The sequence below is a fragment of the Pollachius pollachius genome, assembly GCF_949987615.1.
Source record: "Pollachius pollachius genome assembly, chromosome: 15".
In the NCBI taxonomy this organism is placed as follows: domain Eukaryota; kingdom Metazoa; phylum Chordata; class Actinopteri; order Gadiformes; family Gadidae; genus Pollachius; species Pollachius pollachius.
The window spans coordinates 4,863,801-4,886,248 of record NC_136948.1 but is presented as its reverse complement, the minus strand read 5'-3'; the positions used below and the strand labels follow the sequence as shown (position 1 = coordinate 4,886,248).

Here is a 22,448-nt window from a genome sequence, read left to right as displayed (position 1 = left end):
GAGTTTTGACGTTAGGATTCGGGGAAACCATCTTTAACTTCAATGGCGCCATTGCAAACAATTAATTGCGTTGTGAAGCCCCACCCCCATATAAAATATACATAACACATGTAATGAATTACAAAAGGATACATGAATAAATAAATAACCTTGAATAAATAAAAAACATAAATACAGTACATCATTTCATTAAGAAATCAATCAATATATAAATAAACAAATGTCAATATTACAAAATTAAATACTCAGAAAGAGATACACTCCCCGCAAAGGCCTGGTTCACAAAGACCCACTGAGGCCCATGCAGTCAGAACGTCCATAGCATAGCCTCACTTCACGGTGGTAATACCTGTGGGCCGCGTGGTTTAACAGTACATGAGGCCGAAGAATCCCTTTCTCTAGCCTAGCGGTCGTCAGAGCGTCGCAGCGTAGCTCGCATGACGATCGGCGCAAAGAAAAGGTGCTTGTGTTGTGAAACAATATCCCTCACATGGGGGTATTGATCAGAGGTGATCGTGGTGACTGGTCATCAATACAAAAAGACTTGTACAGGACACACTAGTGAACACGTTGGCTGCCAGCCAATGGAATGACAGTTTAAGAGACCATTCAAGTAAATAAAGTGAATTGGTTTTGCAATTGAAGATAACCACAAAAACGGTTAAAATGTAAGCTTTACAATCATAATGCTTTTTCAAAAGTGCACTTATAAAATGCACAATCTAAAAGAGGAACTTAAACGAGGAGAGAGATATGTAAAGCTTTGTGAAGTTATCAGTGTCTTAAATGCCATTATCACTAATTTCCCATTCATTAAACATTCACTAATTCCAGGAAAATAACTTTTTATACAACTTGGCCAAATGATGTCTGTAAGTGGGACAACGCAGACAACTGTCTTTGTTTAGTTCTTGTAATGCAGTCAGAATCAAGTGTGGCTGATTCACTCACACAAGCACCAGATGGGGGAGGTTACCCAGGACACACTTTTGCTGGAACCCTCAATTCCAGATTTGCATTTAAAAAAAGGGGCACTGTGTTATATTATGAATGTCCTACCAAAGTACCCCGAAGAGTCCAGGATACATGTCTAGGGAATGGTCGACTGGTCTTTCACATGCTGAGGTAAAATGTTAAAGCTAAATGCGATGACTTTTGGGAATGCCATCGAATTCCCTTTCACTGACCATCCCATCCTGGAGTACCTCAGCAATCAGGAGTGTACCGGCATTCAGCGGTACTCATTCTGACGGAACACTGTGGCCCTTTAAACACCCCCCACCGGGCGCACGCCGACCGACAAAACAAACGGGACCCATAGTGGGAGAACCATCGGGTTCTATCCATCCTACATGTGGACTGGGGAGGGTCCGAACCTGGATGGGGGTGGGGGGGGGGGGGGGGCGGCTGTGCACAGAGCCCAGGTCCGGTTATGACCAGAACCCATGCTTGTGGTGGTACGGGGAGGCCTTGGGGAAGCTGAGTTCAGGTCTGCACAGGGGAACCGTCCCGTCCCGGCACTGAACCTCGTCCAGCTGGTCCAGGAGGTTCCTGTTGTTGTTGTTTACCCGGCGCGGGGAGAAGGCCGTCGGCGCGGGCGCCGCCTCCATGGGCGTGGCCGCCGCCGCCGCCGCCGCCGCCGCCGTGTCCCGGCCGAACTCAACAGTGGGCGGGGTCTCGGTGCTGGAGGAGTGGGCCGGGGACTCGCCGGCCGCCAGGCTCTGTCCGTTGGCCCTGGGCCTCTGCTCGGGCCAGAAGGCGTCGCCGCGGGCCCGGGCGGAGGGCCGCGGCCGCGCCACAAAGTCCAGCGTCTTGGGGCGCTCCGGGGCGCAGCGTCTGCGGGGGGTCGGGGGGAACAGGAGGTTGGGGTTGGGGAGCCGGGGCACCTCAGGGCCGGGGTCCTTCAGGGGCCGGAACACGCCTGGTCGCCGTGGAGACAGAGAACAGGGAAGAGGTTAAAGGGTGACTGTATGCAAGACAGCGAACATGAGTTTAGTGCCATCTACAGGTCATCCATAATAAGTGCGGTACGCAGATGAAACTAAGTTTGGTTACTCATGGGCTGATCAGAACTCCTGCTATCAGAATATAATACAATATCTAGATAATATAATATATAATATCAGGGGCAAAAGCTGTGTGCCCCTCCAAATGATATCATCCGGCGTCTCTGGTACTTCCGCAACAAGTAAAGACTCTTAGTGGTGGTTATCTCGGCCATGGTTGAGAATTAATCGGCGGAAAAGAAACGTTGCTGTTCACAAGAGAGCCCCACCTCCTCCATGACCCTTCAAAACACCTGCGCGAGTATTTTTCAAACCTCACGCGATCAAATTGCGCGAACACGTCGCGCGAATATCGGCCCCGCTTTCGGTGTGAACGCAGACTGGGAGCCCCTTACCCGCGGCGTCCCAGGGGCCTCTCTCAGGCAGCGGCTGGAGGTTCTTCTTGATGGCGCCGTCGGACGGCGTGCGTCTCAGGCAGCGGGCGGCGCTGGGGGCGGAGGGCAGGTGCGTGGGCGTCAGCGACTGCCGGGGGTTGCGCTTGAAGCTCTCCAGGTGGGTGTTGACCAGCGGGTTGAGGCGCGGCTGGAAGGCGGGCGGAGGGGGCGGAGCCTGGGCGCGGGCCCAGGCTTTGGCGGGGCGGCAGTCCAGCAGCTCCTCGCTGTCGGCGTGCAGCAGGGAGCGGGTGGAGTTGCAGTCGGAGACGGAGGACAGCGAGAGGAGGGTGAGGGAGGAGGGAAGGCCGGGCTGGGGGGGGGGAGGCACCCCCGCCACCTGGAGAACCACAGCAGGGATTAAGAGTTATAGGAACACGGAACGCTACGTCTGAGCTCTCCCAGTCCACATCCAGGAGAGACACTAGAACCAACGGGCGCTAGAACCAACAGACACTAGAACTAACAGGTCCAGGAGAGACACTAGAACCAACAGGCACTAGAACCAACCAAGAGTAGGACCAACCGACACTAGAACCAACAGACACTAGAACTAACAGGTCCAGGAGAGACACTAGAACCAACAGGCACTAGAACCAACAGTCACTAGAACCAACAGACACGAGAACCAACCAACAGACACTAGAACCAACAGTCACAAGAACCAACAGGTCCAGGAGAGACACTAGAACCAACAGGCACTAGAACCAACCGAGAGTAGGACCAACCGACACTAGAACCAACAGTCACTAGAACCAACAGACACTAGAACCAACCAACAGGCACTAGAACCAACCAAGAGTAGGACCAACCGACACTAGAACCAACAGACACTAGAACTAACAGGTCCAGGAGAGACACTAGAACCAACAGGCGCTAGAACCAACCAAGAGTAGGACCAACCGACACTAGAACCAACAGACACTAGAACTAACAGGTCCAGGAGAGACACTAGAACCAACAGGCACTAGAACCAACAGTCACTAGAACCAACAGACACGAGAACCAACCAACAGACACTAGAACCAACAGTCACAAGAACCAACAGGTCCAGGAGAGACACTAGAACCAACAGGCACTAGAACCAACCGAGAGTAGGACCAACCGACACTAGAACCAACAGACACTAGAACCAACAGTCACTAGAACCAACAGACACTAGAACCAACCAACAGGCACTAGAACCAACCGAGAGTAGGACCAACCGACACTAGAACCAAAAGACACTAGAACTAACAGGTCCAGGAGAGACACTAGAACCAACAGGCACTAGAACCAACAGTCACTAGAACCAACAGACACGAGAACCAACCAACAGACACTAGAACCAACAGTCACAAGAACCAACAGGTCCAGGAGAGACACTAGAACCAACAGGCACTAGAACCAACCGAGAGTAGGACCAACCGACACTAGAACCAACAGTCACTAGAACCAACAGTCACTAGAACCAACAGACACTAGAACCAACCAACAGACACTAGAACCAACAGACACTAGACCCAACCAACAGACACTAGAACCAACAGACACTAGAACCAACAGCCACTAGAACCAATCAACAGACACTACACTAGAACCAACAGTCACTGGAACCAACAGGTCCAGGAGAGACACTAGAACCAACATGATGACCCAGGTATGATGATGTCAGTTGTCCGTTGTATATAATGTATAATGTATAACATACATAATGTAAATAATACAGGTATGTAATGATGAATGTTACGCGGCCCCTGCTGGTGTTCTCAATGTCACCACCACCCCCGCTCACCACCGCCGCGGGGGTCTTCAGAGGGCTCTCCCGCCGGCTGGAGCTCTGCCGGTGCCCCCCCGCCCGGTGGAAGAAGCCGTCCCAGCGGGCGGGTTTGGCGGTCTCCTCGGGCGGGGCCAGGGCCAGCAGGTTGAAGCCCAGCCCCACGGCGGCCAGCAGGGCCCCACAGCCCAGCAGGACCAGCTCCGGCCGCCGGCCCCGCCCCGGGCTCCTCTTCACGGGGGTGGTCTCCGTGGCCGTCCCGGGGCCACCGTCCCGGGGCCCCGGGTCCCCTTCGGCCCCGTGGCCCTGGAAGGGGAGGCAGAGGTAGGACTGGCCCGGGGAGGGCTCCCGGGAGGGGCCCGGGGACTGGCTGGGCTCGCTGCTGAAGCAGCAGTCTTCGTTCTCTGGATGAAGAAGAATGTTATGTTTTTAGAACATTATGTATATATTATATAACACGAGAAACGCTCCTCTGATAACTGATGATCTGTACGGTTTGAAACAGCGGAGGACGTGTGGCTGCGTGCGCGCGTGTGTGTGTGTGTAAGCATGTGAACGTGTGTGTGTACATGCTCTTTACCCAGCTCAATCAGGCTGGTGTGTGTGTGTTCGTGTGTGTGTGTGTGTCCTCCTAACCCAGCTCTACCAGGCTGGTGTGTGTGTGTGTGTGCGTGCGCGCGTGTGTGTGTGTGTGTGTTTGCGCGTGTGTACGTGTGTGTGTGTGCGTCTGCGTGTGTGTGTGTGTGTGTGCGTCTGTGTGTGTGTGTGTGTGCGTCTGTGTGTGTGTGTGTGTGTGTGTGTGTGTGTGTGTGTGTGTGTGTGTGTGTGTGTGTGTGTGTGTGTGTGTGTGTGTGTGTGTGTGTGTGTGTGTGTGTGTGTGTGTGTGTGTGTGCTCCCCACCCAGCTCCACCAGGCTGGGGACCCCGGGGACAGCAGGGCTGTGTCGGGGGGACCTCCGCAGGTTGGGGGCGCTGCAGGACCGCTGCCTGCTGCACTCGTGGGCCGGTCGCACGCTGGGGAACGCAGAAGAAGAACACGTCCCGTTAGGGTTAGGATCAAGAAGCTGCATGAGGCTAGTTTAGCCTCACACCTCAAACCAACACTATCGCTAAATCAGCAACCAACCCTGATGATCATCGACACGAAATGAATTGAAAATATAAAAAAATGCTGGTATGTGTAGCAGGGATGTGATTGCAAACTCTGAACCCTCACCTCTAACACCTAACCCCAAACTCTGAACCCTAACCCCAAACCCCAAACTGAACCCTAGACCCCAAACTCTGAACCCTAACCCCTAAGACCTAACCCCAAACTCTGAACCCTTACCCCTAAGACCTAACCCCAAACTCTGAACCCTTACCCCTAAGACCTAACCCCAAACTCTGAACCCTAATCTCTAACACCTAACCCCAAACTCTGAACCCTAACCCCTAACCCCAAACTGAACCCTAACCCCAAACTCTGAACCCTAACCTCTAACACCTAACCCCAAACTCTGAACCCTAACCCTTAAGACCTAACCCCAAACTCTGAACCCTAACACCTAACCCCTAACCCTGAACCCTAATACCTAACCCCAAACTCTGAACCCTAACCCCTAACCCCAAACTCTGAACCCTAACCCCTAACACCAAGCCCCAAACTCTGAACCCTAACCTCTAACCCCAAACTCTGAACCCTAACCTCTAACCCCAAACTCTGAACCCTAACCTCTAACCCCAAACTCTGAACCCTAACCCCTAACCTCTAACCCCATCCCCCGTGTCGGGGCCCAGGTGAGCCTCACCTGGCATCAGCGCTGTGTTCCCGGTACGGTCCGGAGCCTCGCGTCCGGCCCTTGTTCCTGGAGCTCTTCCTCTCTTCCTCCTCTTCCTCCAGCATGAAGGCCGTGCCGCGTCCCCAGGCCACGCAGCCCTCCCCTGGGGTGACTGTCCACAGAAACACCCCAAGAACCACCCAGGGAACACCCGTTATTCAGCGAGGTCAAGCTAACCAGAATCATACTGTTGGATAAGAATAGCATTGTTAACATTATAACATTGTTTTCTAGGAATAACATTGACATTATCACATTGTTCTCTAGGAATAACATTGCAAACACGACAACATTGTCAGCATTCTAACATTGTTTTGCTGTAATGAACGTTGTTAACATTATTATACTGTTGGCTTTGAACCACGTTGAGCTGAATCAGTGGAGGTTTTCCCAACAAAAAGACGAAACTCATTCCATCCCTTTTTGACTAAGCTACAAACTAGTTGAGTGAATATATGATTCTGTGGGAGTTTCATGATGCTAGTTCTGTTTTTATTCAATCGTTTTAACACTTGGGAGCCACACTGCATTCACTACTCTACCACCTCAACACATATCTCTCCTTCGGTTCATTCAAGTGCTTTGAAGCGAACGTAAAACAGAAATAGATTTCTCTCAATTGCCGTCTTATTTCACAGTCTCATGGTCACAGAGCATATTGCTCAGACCGTGAATGTGATTGATTACATCGTTAGGAGGCCTACAAGTGCTCTGTGTTCCATTCTCTGTGAAATAGGATCAATACACATTCCTCCCCGATCAATCTGTTTGGTTAATAACGTCCTCACCAGCGCAGATCTCCTTATAACTTGCTCCACAAACATTGGATTTATTCAAGACTATTTTCTGAAAGGGACATTGATACAAATCACCAACGCATACAAATGGTCTGCTGTAACAGACACACAGAAAGACTCTATATATAAAATAATCAGAATCAATTTCATTTGATGCTTTTGGCTCATGACTCAAGGACCTAGAATATGATAGCATTGGAAATTGTTCCTGTGTCTAATTCATTCACTAATAAATCCAAAAACTGTCCTTAAAATGTGAAAAGATTGTGCTTTTTTGTTTCACACAAAACTAAATGTACTTCTTTGTTTTATGCTGCTCTCTCGGCCGGGTCGCTCTTGGAAGAGAGATTTAAAATCTCAATGAGACAAAGAATAAATACTTTCAGGCCATCCCTATATATATTGACCTATTTTACAGAGCTACACATCCACAAATGCAGCCCCTTTTAATTCGTTCAGTAACGCAGTAATGAAAAAGGGAACAATCAGTTGTGTGTGGCAGGCGGAGTCCTGTGCTGACCACGCCCAGAGGGAGGGAACACTCTCCAGGCGCCTGTCCAATCATTTCATCCGGCCTGTCAGGCCTTCTGCAATGTCACCGCGTTCAAAGGCCCAACTAATAAAGTTGACCCGACATCTGATGGAAGCGAGGAAGTGGGCGGGGCTTACGCTGAATGGCGCGGAGGCGTGTCAGGAGAGGAGGGCTGCTGGGCGGGCTGGAGCCGCTGCCCAGGACGCTGCGACGCCGGTCGTGGCACGGAGACGCCTGCACCGTGATCTTATGCTGGAAGTCTGGGGCGGGACGGACACACGCCAACAGACGGACAGACAGCGGCCATTACGGACAGAGGGTTAAAGCAGCATCAGGGACAATCAGGCAGGACACAAGACAGACAGACAGCGGCCATTACGGACAGAGGGTTAAAGCAGTATCAAGTAAGTACGATCAGGCAGGACACACGCCAATAGACAGACAGACAGCGGCCATTACGGACAGAGGGTTTAAGCAGCATCAGGTACGATCAGGCAGGACACAAGCCAACAGACGGACAGACAGCGGCCATGACGGACAGAGGGTTAATGCACCATTAAGTACGATCAAATAAAACCCTCTTTATTTCGAAACACTTGGAAAAATGGCCCTTATTGTGACACTTATACATGACCCAAACATAGTTTTATCGTCACTTTCATTTTAAAGGTGGCATATTATACCACCAGGTGTGCACACACATCTAGGTGGACACGCCCACTTGTGATGTCGGAAGAGGCCGATTTATAAAAAAACGGCTTGTAACGGCTAATCACACATGGTGGTATAATACGTCGCCTTTAAGGCACTTTCTTATCAGAAGCTTGGTTACCACTTCAAAAACATGCCATACGTGTGTGCGTTAACAGTAAGTGTAAGTGTGTACATTAAGTGCCAGGATGTACGTCATATGGGGGGGGGGGGGGGGGGTACCTGAGGGGAGGCTGATGTGGTTGCCGTCCTTCAGCTTGAGGCGGCTGCGGCGGAACTTGCCCTGGCGGCTCTCCACGCGAGGCTTCTCCTGGTACAGCTGGTGGATGATGATGTTCAGCTCCCGCTCCAGGATGTGGATCTCCCTCTCCGCCAGCTCCTGCTCGCGCCTCCTCAGCTCCTCCTCCTGGCACTTCTGCTGCAGCGCCGCGCGGCTTAGCTCCTCCTCCCACGACCGCAGCTCCTGGGGAGGAGGGACAGCGTCAGCTTTAGCACTAGCTTTAGCTTTTGCGAATCGGCAGAAGACGAGGGTGTATGTTAGAATTCGCTTTGAAATTGGCTTAAGCTTCAGCATTAGCGCATTAGTACAAGTCCCGGGTGTACGTTAGCACTAGCGAATCCGCACAAGGTAGGGGATGTAGGCTAGCATCAACAAAGAGGGTCATATTAAAGGTGTAGGATAGCATTAGCCCACGAGGACATGATAGAGGCGTATGTCGGCATTAGCCTTTTTGCAAAAAAAGGACATGGAAGCGGCATATGATAGTATTAGCAAAAAGAGGTATAATAGCATTAGCTATCATTAGGAATTAGGTGGGTGCATGTAGGGTGCAAACTACAAAAGGACCCTGTTTCTCATTTCATCTTAGCATATGGTTAGTATTGGCAACATAGTACAGGACATAATAGCATTAGCGAAATTTTCTGGCTGTTCATGATACTAAACATCTGCTGAACGACTAAAAACAAATCTGAACGGGGTGTGCGACAGTGTTAGCGACACAAAAACTTGCGTCGCACTGTTAGAATCTGGTGATGTGAAATGACAGGTCGGTCCGCCTTCGCCCATCGTTGGATACCGTACATAAACAAACAGGCCCTCTGAGTGGCATTGTGCAGCCTGCATGCTCTCCGTTTCAGACCGCACAGAACCATTCTAATTGATTCCCTCGGTTTACAGTGGCATTGTCACGGCGGCAAGACGGTAATTAAACCGACACAGGAGAAGAATTAAAAGCGGGATTAAAACGCCACATTGAAGAGATAATCCATGACTCTCAGGCCAACCGGGGAGGAACAAAGACACGGATACCCGGGATCGTTAGCGTAGCGTAGCGTAGCGCACGTGCATATTTACATTCTGTCCTTTAGCAGCGGTCTTAATACCAACTAGGTGACTTACAAGAGAGGCCGGGAGCCATCAAAGAACACAATCAAATCCCAATCATTCTCGTGAAATGTGTACAAATATAGGGATACTAGCTTGAGTGCCAAATTCCAATCTTAATTTCGAAACCCAAAACTCTTTATTCCTCATTGTAATTGTGGTTGTAAGAGGAGGAGGTGGTGGCTGGGGGTGGAGTTGGTGGTGTCGTTCGACCGGTTGTGAGGTGGTGTTCGAGATGCAGGTGGTGGTGGAGGAGGTGGTGGTGGAGGAGGGCGGGAGGGAGGCGGTGGTGAACCAATGGACACCAAAAAGAAACTGCACTACCCGTGTTCCCCCACTGGTGGTGCTGTTCCTTAGGGTTTAACTGCATCACGGGGTTCCCCTTTAAGGGGCCCACACACCGCCAACACTCAAACCAACAGCCAACTGTCTCTCGCGTGACCCATTCGGCAGAAAAGTTGCATTGTAACACACCGCAAAGACTACTGCCAACTACACAGTAGCTTGTACGTTCTGCGCTTGCGCGAGATGCAATAAGGCTCCTTCCCATCAGGTGGCGCTAGTCTCGTGGCGCTAGTCCGCCCCTCCCACACACGGCGCTGATTCGCTGATTGGTTGTGCGCTAGCAGCACACAGAGTATCCAATCCAAAAGCTTCCAACACAGCTGAACACACTGAACAGATTTGTTCCTCGGGCTAAATGCCGATTCATACCTCCGGATCCGGACGAAATTCATCCGTCTGTACCAAACGTTGTCTCCGGGACTACCCGTCATACCTCTGTCCGGTTTCAGCGTTGTTATGGATGTTACGCAATGCATCCTCTAGAGGGCAGTGACTGTCGTGTCACAAATTACCGGCATCGACAATCGCAAACATGGCATCTATAGAGGAGATGATTTTGCTTTGTGTCATCCAAAATTGGCAAAAAAAGGCGCAAAAAGTGAAGGCCTACACGGCGGTGGCATGTGACACCCCTCAACAACCCGCATATTCTCTCCTCAAAATGTTGCGCCATTTTTAAATGACCAGTTACAACTCATTGCCAAAGCAGGGGAACAATAAAATAAAAAGGTCAGGTATATAGTATGATCTAAGTATAAAACGTTAAATGGAATATATATATATACATATCAGCTATTATACTACTTTTTCTATTTTCGCGAATGGTTGGACTTCTGACTCTATACTGCCGCCTCGATTTCTGTTGGTATTGCTCCATTTTCTCCTGGAGCACTCCGGATTTGTAAGCTCAGAGGCGACGGACCCAATGACGGACGAAACGACCTCCGCGACCGGACGAAAGGGTTCCTAACTGTATTTACCGTAGGGTGTGAATGGGCCTTAACTCGTCAGAGTCTCCCCAAACATTTCAGATGGCCAACCGTTGGGCCAGTGTGTTCCACGCTTTAAACTGACCGCCCACACCACATCGAGCCTACCTTCTCCTTGGTCCTGAGCTGGTCGAACATCTCCTGGATCTCCACCTTCCAGTCGTCCTGCAGCGAGTGGAACGAGGCCGCCAGCATCTCGAAGAACCCCGACTCCTCGATGGCGGTGAGCTGGTCCAGGATGCTGCAGAAGGTGGGCCGGGCGTGGGGGTCCGCACTCCAGCACTCTGTGGAGAGACGGAGAACAAAAACAAACTATTAAAAAAAAAAAAGATGGCCGTTCGACTCGGGCCGCAGACGAGGACATGCTATTCATTTACATTTACATTCAGGGAGTTAAGCATACGCTTTTATTCAAAGCGATTTACAATAAGGACATTTGCAGGATGAAGAGAAACAACAATACATCACGGTCGGTACATTGAGGAAGTTCATAGAACCAAGGGCCAAGCACAAACAATCACTAGTTTAACCCCTTCCCCGTTTACAAGAAAGCTAGCTATGTGAAGATGCTACACGATGCTAGGTACTATCTTTAAGTGCCAGGACGTAATCATGCACCGTGTTTGGACGGTTTGGTTTTGTTTCTTTATGTGTTTTCCTGTACAGAAGTTCTGCTTCATAAGCGTATTGTGAAGAAATCCGGCCTGCAACATCAGCTCTGTTTCCATGGAGAAACCAGACTTATTTCAAATTTGTATGCGTGTGGGAGCCCCAGAGACCCAAAACAACACCCCAAATCCCAGGAAAAGTGTTGTTTTCATAATATGTCCCCTTAACAGTATGAATTAAAGAGAAACTGATAAAGTTGGACCGTTGACATCATGGTTATGATTTGGAGAAATCACGGACCACTGTGTTAGTTTGGCCACGCATTGTGGTGTCCCCACCGGAAAGCATACAATCAGGAACTAATCATCTGCACCTGTGCTTAGGTTGTGAAGCCTGTTTACACCCTCTGCTCCCCCCACTCCCTGCTGTATCTTCACAAATGTTTGTTGTGTTGTATTTGGCCAGAACAAAGTTCTTAGCTGTGACTATACAGATAGTGTTTTTTTGAGACTTGTTTCTCACCTTCGTCTGATCACGGGGGAGTATTTTTGTACTGCGTCTGTACTTACTTCGGAAAATAAGTTATTCTGTTTTACAAACGCACCGCTGCCTGATGCGGTGCGTTTGTATCCACATCACAGCACATGTGGATTCACACCTTCAGACCGTAACACTGTTGGCGTCAATGGTCCAACCCTTCCAGGATTATTTCATGGACACTGGTGTTGCTGTCGCAGAACTCCATTTCCCACAACCCCCTAGTGTTCCTCTTACCCTCCATGAGGCGTGCGAAGGGCTCGGGGCAGGTGGAGGGGACAGGCAGCGCCAGTTTGTTCATGGCCACGCCATACGCCACGGCCAGGCTGTCGATGCCCCGGAACGGGACCTCGCCCGTCAGCAGCTCCCACAGCAACACGCCGTAACTACGCAGCCGGCGGACAGAGAGAGAGACCGTTACCCATGGTTACAGGCCGCTACCCGGGGTTACAGACCGTTACCAGGGGTTACAGGCCGTTAAAAAACACAGGGGTTAAAAAACACTGAGACATAGACTGTTACCCGGAGCCAACAGAAAGTACCAAAAGACAGGCCGTTAAGTGGTGCAGGAAGTTACAAAATGTTACTATTGTCATGAATATGTTTCAAAAGTAAAGTTTTTAACAAATAACAAGAGTTTTATGATTAACATTTATGAAAGCCAAGCTGATTGGCTCGGTCATCAAACTTGAAAGACTGAATTAGTGAAGCAGTGAAAGTCAACGGCAAGCGTGTTGGTAGAAAAGTAGAGTCAATTAAGTTTAATAAGAGAAGGTCATGATGAAGATTTGAATGAGGAAATACTGCAGAGAGGATTGACAGACAGAGAGAAAGAGAGAGGACAGACAGAGAGATGATAGACAGACAGATGGAGAGAGGAGAGACAGATAGAGAGAGGACAGAGAGGAGACAGCAAGAGACAGAGACCTCTTCTGAACTCAGTGTGGTCAGTTCACCTGAACAAACAGCGACCGGGCCAAACCGGCATAACAACCAGCTACTGTTAAATATATCTGCACTCCAGTCAGACACACAAATACACGGTGCAGGGATGATTCAAGCGTCCATGTACACCTCACCCTCTCACGTCTAGCCTCTCCATTAAAACCCTGATGCTTGTTTCCTACAAAAACGGTCAAATCCACGCAGGGCCACTCTGAGCGCTGAATCGAACGCAGGCCCGTCGAGGCAGAGCACGTCATGGCAGAGGCATGAAAACCCTTTAAAGACTCTGTGGAGTCCCTCCTTGTTTTACTGGAGAATCAACCGGTTGCCAGCTGTTTTGACGAGGTGTTGAAGTGCCCATCCTTGCCGAGGAATACTTGTAACGGTGTGAGGGTACATCTCCCCTCAACAAGGCTAACATCTGTCATATCCCCTCACCTCACCACCCCCACCATCCCTACTCAGAGTGAAGGGTTTCCTCATCCTCCCTACTTCCTTCACTTTGGGAGATACCGTTGTCTTTGCCACTGCGGACGTGCTTTACAGCATCAGTTTCTGGGCAAGCAAGGCATCTTGTATTTGAACAGACGAGATGCCTTTATTAATCTTGTTGTTCTCAGAAGAGGTGTGATTATATGTTGAACTCATGTGCGAAGCACAGCTCTGCACTCGAGTACATTTGTGACTAAATACAAAAACATAATACTATCCAATATTATAAATCACCATCAGCCACCCCCCGATTTAATGAATGAGATTTCATCCAATCTTAATTTGGGTGTGTTTCATCCGTGATTCCATCCCAAAAACAAGTAATTCTGTGCGACTTTGATCCGACTTTCTGCTGAACATTTGTGCTTTGCAGAGATCTGCTGAGTGTGGCTCCCTGGCTGATCTGCTGAGTGTGTGTGTTTTTACTTCATACTCTTCAATGCAGAGCCTCAGGCTTACAGAGGTGCGCTACAGGGGGCCAAACGCAGACAGAACCCGCCGGGGGTCCTTGGTTGGATCACGCACGGTGGTTATAAATTGAACACTTTGAGGTCACCTCCTGGCTGAACGAGCTCTTTACATTTACAATCAGGGCATTGAGCGGACCCTCTTATCCAAGACGACTTATAGTGAGTACATTTGCCAGAAGAGAGTGAAAGAATACCTCGCTGTCAGTACAGTAAGGACGCCCATAGAACCAAGTGGCAAGCACTAACTATTGTTAAGTTAACCAGTTCCCCATCTAAAACAAAGACAGCTAGGACAAGGCGCTACTCAATGCTAAGTTCTAAGGGCCATGTCCAGCCCGACAACAACAACCACAACAACCGCAACAACCCCCACCACAACGGCAACAACAAAATGGCGGTCTTGGGGTGGGGTCGTTTTTTTGTTTTGTTTGCTAGCGCCCGCCTCGCCCACCTCCAGACGTCGCTGCCCTTGGAGAAGGTGGAGGAGCGGATGACCTCCGGCGCCATCCAGGCGTAGGTACCCGCGGCGCTCATCTTGGTGGTGCGGTGCCACTCGCGCGCCAGCCCGAAGTCGGTGATCTTCAGCGTCTTGTTGCCCAGGTTCTCCATCTCCACCCGCTCCAGGATCAGGACTAGTGGGCGGAGGGGTGGGGGAGGAGGAAGGGGGGAGTGGTTGGAGTTGGTGGTTGGAGGGGATGGTTGAGGAAGTGGTGGAGGAGGTGGAGGTGGAGGTGGAGATGCAGGGGTCGGTGGTGGGGATTGAGCAGATGGGAGGCGGTGGTGGAGGCGCCGGGGGTGGAGGTGGTGGTGAATGTGAACGACAGCAGGAGCAGTACAAATAGAAATGTAAACCAGGAGCAGTCGGATCAGTCAGACCACGAACCAGACGAAGACAACCACAAGAAACATGGAGATGGAGGGCAGAGGGGGATGACAGGAGAGAGAGAGAGAGAGAGAGAGAGAGAGAGAGAGAGAGAGATTATGAACAAGCCAATTCGGGTAAAACACTGATTTATAACTTGATCTACAAGTCTCCCCCTACTACATACTTACTCATTTAGCAGTCGCTTTCAAGCGAGATACATGTCATTAAAGAGCCGGCAGGGGTCAGGTTCCTTCCCCAACGACGGTACGCCTTCACCGGGATTCAACCCCAGAACCTTCCTGCTGGGAACCAGCCTGTCCTGAGGCCCAACCGCTACAGTGTTCCTCTGCAGGCTAACCTGTTAGCATGCTAACCTGCTAGCATGCTAGCCCTGCCAGCATCCTGACGCACCACAGACAAGTGGTCCCCCCCCCCGCTACCAACCGCCTCCCCCGTTTAGCAGCCCTACGCCAAGCCATCTGCTGGAGCCCTGCCCCGCAGAGAGAGGGGGAGGGAGAGAGGGGGGGAGAGAGGGGGAGGGAGGGGGAGGGAGAGAGAGAGGGAGAGAGACAGGGAGGGAGGGGGAGGGAGAGAGGGGGGGAGAGAGGGGGAGGGATGGGGAGAGACAGGGAGGGAGGGGAGAGGGAGAGAGGGGGAGGGAGGGGGAGGAAGAGAGGGAGGGGGAGAAGGGAGAGGGAGGGGGAGGGAGAGAGAGAGGGAGAGAGACAGGGAGGTAGGGGGAGAGGGAGAGGGAGGGGGAGAAGGGAGGGGGAGGGAGAGAGGGAGGGAGAGAGGGAGGGAGGGAGGGGAGAGGGAGAGTCAGAGGGAGAGGGAGGGGGAGGGGGAGGGAGGGGGAGAGGGAAGGGGAGAGAGAGAGGGAGGGAGAGGCAGAGGGTGTGTCCGGGAGTGGTGGTTAACATCAAAGCCCTCGGTGGCGTCTGTGAACGCAGCTCTGAGGTCCGTTTTCTTTATAATCCCCCAAAATGCGGTTCAAGCTGATCTACAAATACTTCCTGGGTCACCGCCAGAGGGCTGCGGGGGAGGATGGGGGAGGAGAAGGGGGGAGGGTTGGGGGGTCTGTCCTCCCATTGGGCCACTCAAAGCACCGGATGGGTGCTCCTGTGATGTAAGACAGGCGAACAGGCTACACGTTCTGCCATATGCGGTGCTGGGGGTGATTGGACCAGGCAGTTTTAAGAACACCAGCCAAGCGGCAAACCATCGCTAATTGATTAATTGCCGGGCTTTGCTGGTTGGTTAATTGGACCACGAATGGAACGAGAAGGAACAAAGGGTATTAGCGGTGGGGTGTCAGAACCAATCGGTTGATGAATCAATCGAATCCCTTTGATTGTGAGGGCTCGGAGGTGAATGGTCTCCTTAACAAGTGTTTAATGCCTCACAAACACTGATAATCAACTAACAAACAAAGCAAAACACTCCTATGAGCCAAATATATGGCTCATAGGAAACTGTTTACCCTTGATTTTAATCTGTCCACCTCCATGTTTAGTACGATAATATTTAACCCTGTGCAATTACTCTGAAGAAAGAGACTTGGGGACAATGTCTTCCTAATCAAATGCCTTTAACTTACAACTCACAACGATGTCATTGAGTGATGAGAGACTTATACCCATTAAACCTACGCATCATATAATGGTTCTAAATTAGTATGAGGATGAGGTTGGCCTGACAGGCATGTTTGAACCTCAGCCATCCCATTGTGCGTGAGCCTTTAAAGAGAGAGATTGAATTGAATTAATTTAAATTTATTTAAGATGTAATTACATGGTAATTTAACCACCAGGTCACAGAGATGTTGTCACATGACAACGCCACCTGGGGGGGTCATTGGTCAGATTGAATATGGATGACTGAAGTTATACAGCTCAGGGGCCGATTCCGCGCTCTAACACAGGGACCAATCAGGGGGAGTTTGGGCGTCATGTGGCTCAGGAATTAGAGCGGGTTGCCTGATAACGGGAAGGTTGGTAGTTTGATCCCAGGCTCCTCCTAGCTGAGTGTCGCGGTGTCCCTGAGCAAGACGCCTTACCCTGACTGCTCCCGACAAGCTGGCTGTCACCTTGCAGGGTTGATATCGCCGTCAGTGTGTGAAAGTGTGCATGAATGAATGTGTGCATGAATGGCTGAATGTTAGGCAATGTTGTAAAAGTCTTTGAGTGGCCACTAGTTAGAAAAGCGCTGCATAAATGCAGTCCATTAACCATTTAACTACCCTGGGTCTGTGTAAGCCGCCACTTACTGTAACACCGACACTAACATGCCCTGGGTTTGAGGTGTTCCCCTACGGGGCAACAAGGTGGACCAACTTAGCACTTCTCACCAGCCAATGGCACTCTCCTTGCCCCCTGTAATCACAGAGGCCTGGGCCAATGGGAGCCCCGGGGCGGGTTATGTTGGTTGAGGCGTCCAATAGGAATGCTGGGAGGGGAAATCCCTGTTTAATAGGCTTGTGGTTTAAAGGAGCGGTCAGTATTTTTCCCAGCATGCCCCTGAAACCTGACGCTGGAGGGAGAGGCTCTAGTTACCCTGAGACGGTGAATTTCTGGTGCAATCAGAATCGGACACTTGGGTTCCAAACTGCAGGATGTGCAGAGCAGGAAGTGTCTGCAAACAGACACAGCGTGGTGGAGGCTGGGACGATTTAAGAGCTTTTGGTTTAAGCCTATGTTACGAGCATGCCCTTATAGACGGGTCGTGCCCCGTTCAGACTGTGGTTCACAGTGGATTGAGCTCAGAGCACTCTTTACATACCCTGCCACCCACACTTTTCTTCAGAGCTACGTTTACATTGACAACAAAAACTTATTTCATTCAGAGAGAGAAGATGAAGTTGAGTTGATTAAGTTGCGGTCGGACTGGACGGAGAGTTCAAACACTTAAGTGACCACACTTTCAAACAAACAGGATATTTGTGCAGTATGACCCCTGACTAACTTCCGGGCACAGATTGAACCCTCAACTCACAGTGAAAACCAATCAAACACCTGACCTCTGAGACGACAACTGGGGTCAAACATCTGGGAGGAGGAGGAGGAGGTGGAGGAGGAGGGAAAAGAGGGGGAGGAGGAGACGCTAGAGGAGCAGGAGGAAGAGGAGGGGGTGGAGCAGATGGAGGAGGAAGAGGGGGAGGAGGAAGAAGAGCCAAGAGGAACAGGAGGAGCAGAAGCAGGAAGGAGAGGAGGCGCTAGAGGAGCAGGGGGAGGAGGAGCGAGAGGAGGAGCAGGAGGAAGAGGAGGGGGTGGAGCAGATGGAGGAGGAAGAGGGGGAGGAGGAAGAAGAGCCAAGAGGAACAGGAGGAGCGGAAGCAGGAAGGAGAGGAGGCGCTAGAGGAGCAGGGGGAGGAGGAGCGAGAGGAGGAGCAGGAGGAAGAGGAGGCTCTTACTGTTGCTGGACTTGAGGTCCCGGTGTATGATGGGCACGATGGCCTGGCTGTGGAGGTACAGCATGCCGCGGGCGATCTGCACGGCCCAGTCCACCAGCGTGCACGGCGGGATGCGCTTCCCGGACAGCGCGCGGTTCAGGGCGCCGCCGCGGGCGAACTCCATCACCAGGCAGAGGTGGGGCTCCTGCAGGCACACCCCCAGAAGGCCCATGATGTTGGGGTGCTCCAGCATGGCGAACAGCTTGGCCTCCTGCCGCACGCTCTCCAGCGTCTGGTCGGGGTCCTCGTCCGGGTCCCGGCGGGCCGCCTTCACCGCCACCTCCTCGCCGCGCCACACCGCCCGGTACACCTTCCCGAAGCCCCCCACCCCAATTATCTCCTCCAGGGCCAGCTCCGAGAAGGGGATCTCCAGCACTGGGGGGGGGGGAGGGGGGAGAGGGAGGGAGGGGGAGGGAGGGGGAGAGGGAGAGAGAGAGGGAGGAGAGGGAGGGAGGGAGGGGGAGAGGGAGAGAGAGAGGGGGAGAGGGAGGGAGCGAGGGGGAGAGGGAGAGAGAGAGGGAGAGAGGGAGGGAGGGAGGGGGAGAGGGAGAGAGAGAGGGGGAGAGGGAGAGAGAGAGGGAGGAGAGGGAGGGAGGGGGAGAGGGAGAGAGAGAGGGAGGAGAGGGAGGAGGGAGGAGGGAGGAGAGGGAGGAGAGGGAGGAGGGAGGAGAGGGAGGGAGGGAGAGAGGGAGGGAGGGAGGAGAGGGAGGGGGAGAGAGAGACAGAGAGACAGAGAGAGAGAGAGACAGAGAGAGAGAGAGAGAGAGAGACAGAGAGAGAGAGAGATTGACAGAGAGAGAGAGTGACAGAGAGAGACAGAGAGAGAGAGTGACAGAGAGAGAGAGAGACAGAGAGACAAAGAGAGAAAGAGAGAGAGAGAGAGAGAGAGAGAAAGAAGAGGTTGGAGAAAGAGAAAGAAGAGGAGGGTAAAATAGGACGATGACAACGAGGAATGAGGAGGAAGGAGAAATGAGAGCACAGCTGGTGTTAACGTGGGGAACTTGAACGCATCACGTCATGATGGTTAATGGGCTGCAGTGATGGAGCACTCTCCTAGCTCGCTTTGCAATATACACCACACAGGCACACACACAAACACAGTCTGTACTTTACTCTATCACTTGCTCACATCAACACCCACACACACACACACACACTGTATGCCGCACAAACATACACACACAGACTCTATAATTTCACTTTCTAACTCTCACTCTCGTGTTATTTAAGCTCCAGGAAGCCTGCAGGTTAGGCTTAAACCCCTGTTATCCTGTAGCCGTGTATCATCAAGAATCAAACCAGCAACCCTCCTGTTGCAGCCTGGTCGACTTGTTGTGATGCTGCGAGCATCAACAACATAAACAGGATGATGCTGACAATGCCCCTCATTGGTTCACTGACAACACGTTGAGTGGACGCGCTGGTGAAGGGGTCTCCCGGAGACAATTACATTTGCAGGATTTTACTGACGCTTTTACCCAAAGCAACTTATTACCATATCCTGCACACATTCACACACCGACGGCGGAGTCAACCTCGCAGGGCGACAGCCAGCTCCAGTTACCAGTCAACTTGCTCTACCTCCTGAGCCGCAAGCCGCCCTCGAGACCCCGCGGGCGGGAACGCCTGGGCTCCAGTATTTAAGATGTGGGGCAGAAGAGGTTTGGAGGTTTATGGTCCTAGCGACTGGGAGCTGCTGGGAGCTCTGGTGTGACCCGCTGGGATTTAGAACCAGAGGAAGACCTTCTCTGGGAACCTGGCTCCGATCACGGAGAAAGAATATTTATATATATAATATATATTAAGCTTGAATTGAATGCTTCACTCAGATAAGCGTGTCTATATATATTATATATTAAACATCATATATTATATATTAAGCTGGAAGTGAATGCTTCCCTCAGATATGGGTGTCTAAGGTATAAAGTTAATAAGTTAATAAAGTTTAAAGTTCTGGGTTTAAATCTCTGGGATTTCCTGTGCATGACCTCTCCCCATGTTTCTGAAGACTGACCAGTTCTGGTTGATTGTCATGTTAATGTGATCGCAGTACTGTCTGTGATGTGTGTGTAGTGTAATATGACTGTGTGTGATGTGTGTGTAATGTAATAGTTTTGTGTGATGTGTGTCGTGTAATACAGTTGTATGTGATGTGTGTGTGTTGTGTAATACAGTTGTGTGTGATGTGTGTTGTGTAATATGCTGTTTTGTGTATGTTGTGTACTGTATCGTATTGTTGTTTGCGATGTGTAGGCTATGATGTTGTATCTAGTGCAGTTGTGTGTGTCTGAAAGGGTTAGCCTAGCGATTGTAATACTTGCACTTGGTTCTATGAACGTCTTTACTGTACCGACAGCGATATATTGTTTCACTTCTTATGACAAATGTACTTATTGTAACAAATGCACTTATTGTAAGTCACTTTGGATAAAAGTGTCTGCTAAATGCCCTAAATGTAAATGTAAATGTAAATGTCTGCGATGCAGTGTTTTGTCATGTAGTATACGGTATTGTCTGTGATATTGTGTCTCTGTGTCTGTCGATGTGTGTGTGTGTGTGTGTGTCTCTCTCTCTCTCTCTCTCTCTCTAACTCTCAGCCTCTCTCTCTCTTCCTCTCAGACAGACCGAAATTAATATTTCAGGTGTGGGTGAAAGTAGGCCAGTCGTCCCAGAGATTAAAAAAACATATAATATATCAGACAAAGACAGCGGGGGTCTTTCTGAACCTCCTTTCATGCCTAAGCGACTCTGCAATTGCATCGCTTTACATAACGTCGTGGTCTGAATTGAGAACCGTTTGGTTTTAGGTTAGTGGTCAGACGCAGAGCTCACGAGCTGCAGGGAAAACACACAGGGATATTTAATTATCAGAAAAGGGAAGATGAAGAGGTCATTTGGCCTGTGCCGTCGTCTGCAGTGCAATGTGCAGTATACAGTATACAGTGAAGTGACGGCTCCACTGTGGTCGTGGTCCACAAGTCCACGGCTTGTGGACTTGATTTGACGTGAAGGAGCGATTGTGCTTTCCTTCCCTTTAAATTGGGCCCACGTATGACCACGAGCATCAGTGAAAAGTGACCTGCACGTGATCAGCCTCACATACACAACAATAAGGACATCGTGTTTCCGGTATGACCGGCTCAAATCACCGGAGGGCGGTGTTTGTGTTATCGGTCTGTGGCTGACCGTGAAGTGCAGCATCGGAGAGGCGGGGGTAGCGATGGAGCGCGCGTTTGATGATGGTGTGGTGCTGATGAGAGGCAGGCCCTCCGTGGCCGCGGATTGGTAGGCCAACACAAAAGTGAGCGAGCGAACGTCCACCGTGACACTGCAGTCTTATAACGGCTCTGTGGCCCTGTAGACGGGCAGCCTGTTAGGGCTTTGCGGATTTTAATGCTAGAACATTCGCGTGTATTGCCTATGGTATGGCGCGACACACACACACACACACACACACACACACACACACACACACACACACACACACACAGCGAAAATGAAATACTCACAATGGAGCGGAGGCGCCGAGTAATCGCAGTACTGCTGCTCCGACGTGTCGCGGATCTTCTCCGAGATGTGGCTGCCGATGCTGACATAGTTACTGGGGAAGATGCCCACGCGGTCCGCTATCATGCCGGTCCACCAGCCTTCGTCCCCGGACACCAGCGAGTCCTTGGACAGGACCTCCACCAGGTCGCCCCTATGCAGGCTGAGCTCGTCCTCCGCGCCCGCCTCGTAGTCAAACACCGCCGTCCAGTAGCCACCAGGCGCGGCTTGCGCCTCGAGCGCCGAGGCGCTGCCGCTGCCATGGCCGCTGCCGCTGCGGTTCTCCGGCGTTGGCCAGCGGAACACACCGGAGCCCGCGTCGGTCGACGAGGCGGGGGTGAGCGGCGGCTTCGGACTCAGGCTATTGTTGTCCAAAGCAGGTTTGAAGACATCCATTGAAGCGATCCATAGGGGCGACCTGGATCACCGCGTCAGGCGCGTCCACCTGACTCTGGGAGCGAGGGTTGCGGCAGCAGCGCCCTGCATGAGAACAACACACTGCGCCTCTCTGCCGCTACGCCGCCGTGAGTCCAGTACGGTGGCTGCCGGACGCGACGTTTTTCATCGTTTGCTTTTCCGCGGTTCAAACGACACAAAACACAATTCTCGCATTTTAGCATTTGTTATGCACGGTTCAGCTTCCATTCATCGCTGCGACTCCCTAAGTCCAATTCTAAGCCAATTGTGCCAAGATGTGGATCCTCCCCTCGTTGCGGATTGGTGCATTGGACGATCAGTCATCCAATAGGCCCCGCCCTCACCT

The 22,448-nt window shown here is 51.3% G+C and overlaps 1 protein-coding gene across 1 annotated transcript; it reads right to left on the bottom strand.

Moving 5' to 3' along the window:
* Window positions 1–1,430: 1,430 nt before the first annotated feature.
* map3k9 (mitogen-activated protein kinase kinase kinase 9) lies at window positions 1,431–22,081 on the bottom strand (the record flags this gene model as incomplete). The annotated part of the gene is made up of 12 exons (XM_079752595.1): window positions 1,431–1,921; window positions 2,402–2,777; window positions 4,212–4,597; window positions 5,094–5,206; window positions 5,983–6,124; window positions 7,479–7,601; window positions 8,275–8,515; window positions 10,882–11,057; window positions 12,157–12,305; window positions 14,278–14,458; window positions 18,101–18,514; window positions 21,649–22,081. The coding sequence occupies 12 exons, from the start codon at window positions 22,079–22,081 to the stop codon at window positions 1,431–1,433; spliced, it is 3,225 nt and encodes a 1,074-aa protein (XP_079608721.1).
* Window positions 22,082–22,448: the final 367 nt, after the last annotated feature.